The 10,673-nt window shown below is 42.1% G+C and overlaps 2 protein-coding genes and 1 long non-coding RNA gene across 5 annotated transcripts in view; 1 reads left to right on the top strand and 2 right to left on the bottom strand.

Annotated features, from left to right (window-relative positions):
- Positions 1-678, bottom strand: part of cyfip2 (cytoplasmic FMR1 interacting protein 2) — a 22,311-nt gene extending 21,633 nt beyond the window's left edge. For both annotated transcript variants that reach the window (XM_032528688.1, XM_032528689.1), the window contains exon 1: positions 449-678. The gene's annotated coding sequence lies outside the window, so the exon portion shown is untranslated. The remainder of the gene's footprint in view (positions 1-448) is intronic.
- Positions 1-4,309, top strand: part of LOC116697373 (uncharacterized) — a 16,163-nt gene extending 11,854 nt beyond the window's left edge. The window contains exon 3 of the long non-coding RNA XR_004333989.1: positions 4,229-4,309. This is a non-coding gene — a long non-coding RNA (uncharacterized LOC116697373). The remainder of the gene's footprint in view (positions 1-4,228) is intronic.
- itk (IL2 inducible T cell kinase) lies at positions 2,370-9,922 on the bottom strand. 2 transcript variants are annotated; one of them, XM_032528691.1, is made up of 17 exons: positions 9,679-9,922; positions 9,415-9,519; positions 9,213-9,294; positions 8,968-9,093; positions 8,729-8,766; positions 8,215-8,366; positions 8,039-8,104; positions 7,898-7,952; positions 7,406-7,485; positions 7,084-7,226; positions 6,895-6,969; positions 5,905-6,076; positions 5,595-5,811; positions 5,417-5,481; positions 4,972-5,090; positions 3,333-3,490; positions 2,370-2,779 (listed from the first exon to the last, which is right to left on the bottom strand). In XM_032528691.1, the coding sequence occupies exons 1-17, from the start codon at positions 9,814-9,816 to the stop codon at positions 2,714-2,716; spliced, it is 1,857 nt and encodes a 618-aa protein (XP_032384582.1). In that variant the 5' UTR covers positions 9,817-9,922; the 3' UTR covers positions 2,370-2,713. The 2 variants fall into 2 exon arrangements, with proteins under 2 accessions (XP_032384582.1, XP_032384583.1); XM_032528692.1 differs by having other exon boundaries at positions 5,905-6,073; positions 9,679-9,921.
- Between the last annotated feature and the right edge of the window lie 751 nt (positions 9,923-10,673).

Genomic DNA, 10,673 nt, shown 5'->3' with positions numbered 1-10,673 from the left:
GGGGGGGGGGGGGAGATACAGGAGAGAGAAGGAAAACGCCACGAGTGACAGCTGTGATGTGAAATCGAGCCGAAGCACCATACTCGCTGTCCTCCATCTCTTTTCTCTAGTCGCCGCTTTCAGTGATCTCTCGGCGGTGCACTTGCTACACAGGAACCCTCTCCTCACCCCACCCATCTCAGTGGGGGCCACGGTGCCCATGTCACGTTAAACTAACGGGAATCCCATTTATGTGTCGGAATAATCCGCGATAAACCGGGACGCCCAATCCGGCTCACGGAGGGCGAGTTCTCAGCGATCGACCGCGTTCTCCTGTAAGAAGTAACGGGAGGGATGCTCGGTGCGGGGAGGAAGGGGAAACGAGCCCTCCGGTCTCCAGCCATCATCAACACCCAGCGCACATCCCCAGCCCCGCTCCTCTCCATCCGCCGCTACATTTACCACGTACCTGGAACTCACATGTCCGGCCGGCGAGATCCGAAGGCGGGCGGACGGTGTCGCGGTGTGCGACGGCGATCAGATTTCTCTTTTCCCTCGTCTTCTGTTCCGATTGATGCTCTAGTTTCACCCCGTACCTACCCAGTGCTAATCCACCCCACACAAAGAGCAGAAAATGGCTGCAAGTGCATTTTCTTAAAGGGACAGTCACCGAGCAGTGCGTGAGGGTGTTAGAGCCCCCATCCACGGGAGCGATGGGTGATGATGAGGGGGGGGGCGACATGTTGATTCTGTTCATTTCACCTTTGATGAGTACTTTATTTAATTCAATGTATTTTATTTCATTTAATTGGTACCGGTGGAGAATGTATCCTGCGCTTCACATCAAAAGTAGGTGGAGCGCGCGCGTGTGCGTGTGCACGCACGTGCGTGCGCCCGTTGTGCGTGCGTGTGTGATTAAGTGAACGTTGATCCTTGGCATGAAATAGGCATGAGGGTAACCTACTGTCCTCTAAAGGGACAAAAAATCAAAAATACTCAAATACTCTTCTTGTATTACTGCCGTGGGTAGACCTTACAGAGCAGGCCTATCTCTGGTGCTTATGGCTATGTGTTTTTTGTTATAGGCCTACATGATTTGTAAAGAAGTGTGTTTGAGACAATGCTCCTTTAATAAAGAATATGATACCCAACAGAATTAGTGAAGAGTCATTTCAGACCCTCGGTAACAAGATGTCAGTGGGGCCATATTGCCCCACTTATCATTTTATTCTTAATCATTACTACAGTTTAAATTATGTATTAACCAGTATAGTAGAGCTGGACAATATATCAATGTTAAATCAACATCAATATAGGAAGCTAGATATGGTTTTAGATTTTGAATATCGTAAGTGTTGTCTTTTCCAGGTTTTAAGGGCTGCATTCCAGTAAAGTGGAGAGACTGTTACAGCTGTTCTATTATTTCCTTCAACCCATTTAGCCATTATATCCCCATTGTTGCTGATTGTTTATCAAAACTCTCACTGTGTTAATATGTTGTTAAAGCACCAATTGTCAACCCTACAATATTACTACAATATTGACATCAACTTATTTGGTAAAAATTATTTGATTTATAAATGTTGAGATATTTGATTTTTTTCCATATCGCCCAGCCCTACAGTAAAGCCTTTATTGAACTAGGAAGTCACAATAAGATTAAAACCTCTTTTGGAACATACTGTATTTGATCATTTCAAATATATGGGAAATGTTTATAATCCATATTTATATTATACATGCACTGTATGCCTGTATACTGCATGGATGCATCCAACGCAGAAGTAAATGTACATCTGGGCTCATAACCCATGTGTTTTTTTCCTGTCGCTCCACTTTCCCAACAGCCCCCACATTAAAACAGACTGAAATCGTCATGTTGATGTGTGTGATCGGGCTCTGGGGATCTTCTTCAACATGTTTAGTTTCTGGTGTAGTGGCTGTTCAGCTCCAGCTTGGACTCGGTACTTGTAGGTGTTCTGTGGCAGTGTGTGTATGCAGTGGGTCTTTGGGGGTTGTTCTGGGCCAGAGAGCATCGCGGCGCGTGTAGTTGCATCGTTGGCCACTAGGCCTGCAGAGCACAGCGCTCGGCTTGGCTGACTGACTGACTGAAACCGCGATTCCCCGTTATGTTGTGGTCCCCCACAGACACGCTACATTAGTCCCAGCAACGGCAGTCTGTTATTAGCTTTTAGAAACTTCCACTTATGTGTGACCATATGTAAACTGCAATTTTGTAGTGACTTTTAAAGGAAATTGTGCTGTATTTAGTCATGTTCTGTTAACGGGGGCCTTTTGCAGCACAGACACTGAGCATACTTGACTGGCAGGGAAGGGATTAGGTTTGAACAGTTACATCATTTTAGTGCTAAAAATAGGCTGAAAATGTCTGAAGAAAAAAACAAGTAGACCATTTAATGACAATGGATCCATTTATTTAACAGTGGGTTAAACAATATAACATTCTCTTCTACCTCGCCATTTGATGTACATTTTGAGACTTTACAGAAGATTTGAAACCATCATATGAACCTGCGGTAAGCAGCAGTAGTTAGTGAATGGACTGTGAGACCCTAGGAATAGACTGTATATGCAAAGGTATGAAACAGGTAAAGTGCAAAATCCAGGAACTTGAAACTGTCTTGTGTTTTGTAATCATCTTAATCGGAAGACACTTGACACGCAATTGGTAATAATTCAATAAATAAATAAATATTCTTATCGAATCTTATCTTCACAGGTCTGAGAGGGAGGCCAGCTGATGCAGCAGGACAGCAAAGCACGGACGATCTTCTGGTTTCTGACAGGGAGAACATGAACAGTAAAGAGCTTTATTACAGGGAGTTTAGCTTGTCCGTGTGTTTGTGAGCGAGTCTATTCTAAGAAGGTCAACTGACGTGGACATCTTGTGTTCTCTGGAAATCACTGCGCAATACAAAAAGTGAGAAGTCCCGCCAAGGGAAAAGGCATTGACTTCCATATTATCAATATTTGGTTGCTGATCACTATTTACAAAATCATTATAGTAACACCTGGATAAAATAAGATACACATGATCAAGGATGGCTTATTGTTACTGCCTTTTTCCTTTGCATGGCAGAAAACGTCACACATGATTAATGCAGATCATTCGTATTACAGCATACAAAGTGCGTATGTGTAACCAGGGACTCAGACTGGGGGTGTAAGGGGCACTGAGTACCCAGGGCCCTTATGTGAGGAGGGCCCATAAAGATTCCTTTCTACAGATTTCTCCCAGAATGTTGTGCTACGCCCCTGTCTGTAACTAATAAATCTACGATAAGATGGGAACCGTTTTGTCTACTAGGAATCTGTTTGATTCGTGTGCCTACCTCCTTCCAGCACCACTCCATGAGTTGGTGGACGGCGTCTGGGGCCAAGCGTGGCTTCAGCAGCCTCAGGCCTGAGTTCAGGGATTCCACCACCTCTCCATTGGTGCGGTTCTCATAAGGAAGACGGCCCTCGCTGTACACCTCCCACATGAGAACACCTGAGCAGCGGTAAACAGGGACACCCCAGATGTTACAGAATAAACACATAGAGAGAGGCGGTTTAAGGGATGCTCACCAGGGGTCCGTGGCCTCTAGGGGGTCCTCGGAATTAGTGCGGGGGGGTGGCAACCATGAGGTCAAAAAAACAGTATTTAAAAGTTTCTTTTTTTATAAAGAATTGCTACAGAAAAATACTTCCACGTGCATAATGGGAGACAGGTGCGTCGGAGCGGGACAAGCAGGTCAAAGGTTGTGGAGAAAAACTCCCACACAGTGTCTAACTGGCAAAAATATATAAAGTTTAAAAGTAGGCAACAAGGAAGTAGGTTAAATAGGAGGTTGCCTAAAATTAAACTTTATATATTTTGGCAATTTAGACAGTGTGCGGGAGTTTTTCAAGAATTAAAATGTCTGAAAATATACATCAATATGACTTCAACATATTAATAGCAAAGATAAATTGTTCTGTTTGTAAAAAAAAAAAGAAATGGATTTACACATTAAAGACCAGCTTACTATAAGTAAGGTAGCCACTATGGTAGCCATACAGCTAAGCTTATGGATTCACTGTGCTTTCCACATGTATGTTTAACATTAAAACATGATGTATACATAATATCCATTCATTTCATCCATCTAGTCCAGTTTAATATGCAACTAAACTGTATAGAGTAGTAGATGGGGGTAGGGACCCCACCCCATCTGTCTTTCAGCTAACGGGTCCTTGTCTCCTGAAGTAGACAAACCAAAATGAGTTCTTGTGTGTCTACTTAATCATTTGCATGCTTTTGGTTGTTCCGTGTAAGCTCTTTTGCATAAACCATTTTGAATGATTATGACGAGCTTCATCCAGAGTGAGAGGCCTGACTGACGATTTCATTACAGACGCCTTTGAGAGCTATGTGTTTATCCATTGAGCAGTACCCTCAGACTTAACAATTTGATATTTTTGTCTTCTCAGCCTGATTTTTGTGTCAATGAATAGAAGTTGTAATTAAACATAAATATTTTAACATGCTATTCTGCCTCTGTTAGCTACAAGCAGGGAACCCAGGACGTGGTCCCCAGGAGCTGTCCATGCTGGCTCGATAGTTTGCTTGCCTGTTTAAACTAACAGCATAACTTCTTGGGAGATCCACTAGTTGGCATTGCTCCACAAAACGGACTTTGGCACAGGTGCACACGTGTACAAAGAAATAAATCCATAAAATATATGGACTAAAAAAAAGCTTTTTTACACTTCCATTACTTTTTCTTTAGAAGTTACGAAAACATGTGTCTTGGAATTGCTTCTGTTTGCTTTCAACTTTGGTTTCAATCATGGTGTTTCCAGTTTAGAGTCAATGTGCAAGCTTTACATGCAATCCCAAAATATATAAATGGTTAAAAAGAAGACAAAGGATGAACTACAAAGACAGCAAGTGAGACGCTCAAACACCAAAAATAAGTGAAAGGCAGAGGGATAGAGGGATGAACCCACCGAATGACCAGACGTCGGACTTGCTGCTGAACTTGCAGTACTTGATGACCTCAGGGGCCGACCACTTGACCGGGAACTTGGAGCACTGGGAGCTGGTGTACTGATCATCGAGCACAAACCTGCAGTACGGAGAGCACACACACTTCACTACGCAGCAGGGGATGTGGGCTGACTGAATCATTAGAAATCTAGTTTATATATTGAATTAGAATCAAACTAAGGTGTATTCCCATATATAAGTTACACTTACAAGGAATTTGCTTTGTGATTGGTGCATACATAAACAAACAAAAATATTAAACACTAATATGAAATAAAGGATAAATACAGGTCCTGATGGGCCGCAGCCTCCTGCCAGAGGGGAGAGGTCTATACAAACTGTTGTTGTGATTAAAAGATTCCACTCAACATGGTGGAGCTGACAAAGACTCGGTGTAAAGCGTACCTGGTCATACCGAAGTCAGATATCTTCACCTCATTGTTCTTTGAAACCAGACAGTTCCGAGCAGCCTGCAGAAGAAAGAGGAAGAGATGAATTGATTTAATTAACTATTTAAATCTAACGGAGCTGAGATACAAAAGTAAATCCTAAATAACTGATTATGCTGTATATGTTAGTTTACCAGATCTCTGTGGAGGAAGTTGGAGCTCTCCAGGTAGGCCATCCCCTCACTGACATCCAGACACATCCCCAACAACGAGTCCTGAGACAAGCGGCCCTTCCTGGCTTGCAGGTAGTCTGACAGACAGCCGTTCTCCATGAACTCAAACACCAGACACATGGGAGAACAGCGGGTCCGCACGCCGTAGAGCTGAACCAGCTTACAATGGGACAATCTCCTGTTAAAACACACACACACACACACACACACACTCAGCTGAGTGGTTCCTTTTGCCTGAACAATACGATACTACTTTATGGAATGCACTTACATCATGACCCTTGCCTCTTCTTTAAACTCCTCGTCTGACATGCACTCTTCTCGTATCATCTTCACCGCCACCCTCTTCTCCCTATATCTCCCTTCCAGCACCAGCCCAAACTGGCCGCTGCCTAACTTCTGACCCAGGGTCAGCTCCTCAGGGTCCACCTCCCACTGATCTGCTGAGCAGAAAACAGGGTGAACAACAACATTTTGGATAAAATAACATAAGTACTTTTTTTATTAATTATAATCCAGGGATTGAGCCTCGGACTCGAGTTGCACACAGTGACTCCACACTCATCTTCAGACTCATCCTCAAAAGACTTCAGACTCAACTCAGACTTGTGTTGCGGGATTCGTGAACAATCTTTAATTTTTAAGAAAGTGTCTCATAAGCTAAATTGTTATTCCCTCCCTGCGTAACACATGATCGGTAACATATCTGTAACATATCTGTAACATATCTGCTGAACGTGGCCACACGTGAGAGAGGACAACAAACATGTCGACCGCACCGGCAGCAGCTGTAACATTCAATAGTCTCAGGAAGGAAGTTGTTTTGGTGGAACATGTGTACGTTCAGAAGTAGTTTAAATTGTCAACAGAGAACTCAGATTGGACATATAGTCTAGCTAGCTGTCTGGATTTACCCTGCAGAGATCTGAGGACCAGGTAACCATAGTCCCCAAAAATCTACCAGAGGTTAGAACGCCAACACAGAGACAGAGGACGGGGACAGAAATCTGGCTGAAAAAGAGGGACATACTGCAGAATTTCGGGCAGCGCCGGAGCCATCCCGGAAGTGGAACACCATGGGTAAAGACCATAGACCGTTAATATTAAAGACTAGGGTGTAGTCTCCTGAACGTACCCTGAGAATATTTCTGTATATAACCACAAGAGGTCGGCAAAAACAAGATCTTCAGTGTTAAGTTCTGATTGTTTTGAGCTCCAGTTCAACCAGCTGACCCATTCACACAACAGTACATCCTCCAACCTTTTGAGTGATCAGCAATGTCCTGAGAGCAGCTTCCGTCTTGAGATACGGGGTGTCTCAAACGCGTTATCAGGCCTGCCACACAGACAGAGATATAATTAAAGACATTTATTTTTTTATCTGAACTTCCTTTTGGCATCTGATCTCCATGTGATAGCACTGTTGCATGCAGGAGGTTGGCACAAATACCAGCTGCATTGTGTTGGTGGTAATAGATGAGCTCGGGAATGGTGCTGAACAGGTACTTCTCTGCCAGGTAGTATGTGGCTTCTCCCGTTTCTGTCTGTCTGATTTGGTAATGTTTCACTCTTGGGTTCTTCTCCCCATTTGACCTGAAGGCAACAAAGAGATGCGTGTATGACTAAGCAATTATGGGTTAAGATGTGTTATGATAAAACTGCCTATTATTAGTCATTCTGGAGCATTTAAGGATTTACATAAAGAAGCAAGTATATTTGATATTTAGCAACATATTAGCTACTAATCATATGTAGGAAGGAGGTGACATTACCCCGCCGCTTTGGTGAAGACTGACACTGTGTAGACTCCCGCCTGTCTGGAGTCACGCACCATGAATGCACCTTCTTTCCCCTACAAGTACAAACAACACAAAATCACCCAAATTACATAACATATGTGTAATGTCAGACATGTTTGTTCAATCTGCAGATAATAGCAGGACCTAGCAGTCATTTTGAGTAAAGATGGGGAAAGGTCTTCTGCTTCCCGCTTGCAACATTTAGCAAAAGCACTTCACAGGAAATTCAGCATTGGAGGAAACACTGTGGTTGTGAAACAGTTTTTACACCCCATGTTTTGGCACTTTCTCATTGTGCAGGTGCATTTGCATTATTTTTTGCAAATGCGAGAATACTGTAGGTGGCACAGTCACAGCAAACATGCACTGTATCACACGGGAGCAACATCCTGCTAAGTCTCACCAGAACTATTGTTTTTCATTAAACTAATGGAAAGGGAAGAATCTCTGGAGCCATTGTTTTACCTGTTTCATTAACATAATCTCTGCTTCCCCTCTGGTTATGTTTTTGTTGTACCATCTGTTAGAAGACAAATCAACCACAAATACATGAGTTGTAAGGAGGACAGGATGGATGTGCAGAGAAGAGAAATAAAACAAACTCACTCAAATCTCTGAAAGTTGTTGCTGGATTTTTCTGCCACATAAGTACTGGGAACAAAGCCTGTGTTCCTAATGAGGGGTGGGGCAAAAATATGTATTAATCATAGACTTATAATTATCCTTTTTATTAAAAAAGGCTATTGTTTTCAGTGAAATGTGTTGTCTTCATTGGGCCCTACCCCTCGTCATCCTGAACGGCCCACCAGTCGGAGTGGGAGCTTTTGATGAGGATGTACTCCTTGTCTTTCTGGAGGGGCAGGTCATTGTCTCCGAGCGGTGCGTAGTCCTGCAGGGCGATAACGGTCCTCTGTTCTGCACCTCGCAGTCCCGTCTGGCAAAGATTAAAAAATAAAGTAATGGAAACTGGATCTAATTACCCCAAAAAATGCTTTACAGCAGGTCTACGGACAAGGCACGGAGCAGCCCAAACACCCATAGTAAAGGACTTTAACTCACAGTTCATCACAGTGCCATTTGGGTTATCAGATTGAGCAACTAGCGTCACATCGTCACCAATCGTGAGATATGTGACCAATCCAAGATAACAAACAGAGCTGCAAAACAATCTTCTGTGCATTGCTACTGGCAGTAGAATACATTTTTTTTAAGTAATTTTGTCTGATGGCTGTAATTTGAACATTATTGATTAACACACAAATAATAGTTTAACAGCGTGTTAGTGTGTTTATGTACCTCTGAATCTGGGAGTTGAGGAAGTGGCTTTTTAGAAGCTGTGGAATTCAAAAATGCAATCAGAGAAATGGCGATTAGACGTTGGATTCTGTAGAATGCTAAATGTAAGCACTCATTTCAATTTTTTAATCTACTTCCAATGTAGTGTAATATGGATGAGACAATGTCAGAATAAATCAAATACACAAACTAGACTAGAAAATATGAGAAACAAGAAGAATAAAAGAAATAATACAAACCATAACCCACTGGGTCATATACATGACAACCTGGTGCCAGTTTCTCTGTTTGTTGGCAGCATTTCCATTTTCCATCCATCCAGAAGTTTGGATGGTATTTCGCAACCAAATTGTTACGTTTTGTCTCTATATCAGAGAGAACCAAAGAATTACAGTTTGAAATATCACGCTTATGAATTACAATCAAGGGCTCACAATAATTTCTTATAACAATGGCACAGCATAACGTGGTAAAAACTGCTTACCCTCTTTAAGAGCTTTGACCCATCGCTGACGGCAGTCATTGTCTGGGGCGAAGATGTAGAGGTAGTGGTTGTGGTGAAAAACCTGGAGAGACATTTTCATTTAAGAAAATACTGTTTGTTCTTGTGTTATGTCACAGTTATACTACATGCTTAATTGGATTATACTTATGACACTTTATTGAATTATTGTGTGTAACCTCACCTGAAAAGGGTACTTATAGCTGCATGGTATGGGGATGTCACTACACACAATCTCCACACACTTGATTTTGGACAGCTCGATGCACCCTTTCAGCATGGGCTTTTTCTGAAACAACATGATCTTATATGTGTGTATGCTATACACACTGTGGATATGATTTAAATGAAGGTTGTTTCCTCTTAGGCCAACTTTACAGACTTAGCCTTTAGACTCTATGATTTCTCATTTAAATCCAGTGTACGTGTAGACTACGTGCATTCTTACCCCGGGGCGGCGTTCTGAATACTTCAGGTCTTGGGTGTCCAATACAAAAAATCTCTCCTTGTAGTTGCATGGTGATGTTTTCTTCTTTTGTTGAGATTTTTTAATCATAGTTCCCTTCAAGATCACCCTGGGGAACATGGTAATGGCTTTGAACAACACTTTAAAACAACCCCTGCTAGCTTTTGGCTCACAGAGAGAGGCTAAGTACCTGACAGTGACAGAAAAAAAAGAAGATAACTTGATAGAAGCCTTGGAGCTTCCGGCATGCACTCGGTAAACCACATCCCACGGCATGAAATGGGTTGTTCTTATAAACACAATCACACACAGACACACACACACAGACACACACATGCTCCTCTACTTTCACTAACTATGTTGCAATACGTCAGTGTAGGCCGTGCAGTAGTAGGAGTGGGATTGTTTAATCTTTGTACTTTTGAACATTTTCCACCAAAATATGCACTTTGAAAGTTTGCCTTGTATTCCGGTAACAACACAAGGCAAAGGTTAAAAATGTAAAGATTGGACCAGGCTGTTAATTTGATTAAGACAATAAGAGCATAAACTAAATGTTACTATGAAAGAAAGCCTATTGAACAATTCTAACTTACTCGAAAACAAAATGACATAACTACTGTGTTGAAACTAAAAGAAGAAGATAAAGAAGATTGTGGAAAGGTGTTTGTGTTATATAATGTTGTCTTGCCTGTATATGCTGTATATATGTATGATTTGCCTTGTCTCTTGATTAAGCCTCACAGCCATCCCATCTGTCTCTGCTTGTACACAACACAAAGTCTTTTTAATCAACGATCACACCAAACAGAGACAGATAATTGTGCTGAGATATGTCAGGCTATGTGAGAAAAACTACGTTGATTATAACTTATAGAGTTGGATTCCACTACTTCCCAAGTAGACTTTTGGATCTTGTTAAAAAACAATACATTTTTAGGCCTTCATTAAAAAGAATGGATGAAGACATGAAGGGG

This window comes from Etheostoma spectabile, chromosome 10, assembly GCF_008692095.1.
Source record: "Etheostoma spectabile isolate EspeVRDwgs_2016 chromosome 10, UIUC_Espe_1.0, whole genome shotgun sequence".
Lineage (NCBI taxonomy): Eukaryota > Metazoa > Chordata > Actinopteri > Perciformes > Percidae > Etheostoma > Etheostoma spectabile.
This window is presented reverse-complemented; position numbering and strand designations above follow the sequence as displayed.

Coding starts and splice junctions, on each gene's coding strand:
- itk (XM_032528691.1), bottom strand. CDS start 9,816: ATGTTCCCCAGGGTGATCTTGAAGGGAACTATGATTAAAAAATCTCAA. Junction 7,227..7,405: donor GTCTTCACCAAAGCGGCGGG/GTAATGTCACCT, acceptor TGTTGCCTTCAG/GTCAAATGGGGAGAAGAACC. Junction 5,812..5,904: donor GAAGAGGCAAGGGTCATGAT/GTAAGTGCATTC, acceptor GTGTTTTAACAG/GAGATTGTCCCATTGTAAGC.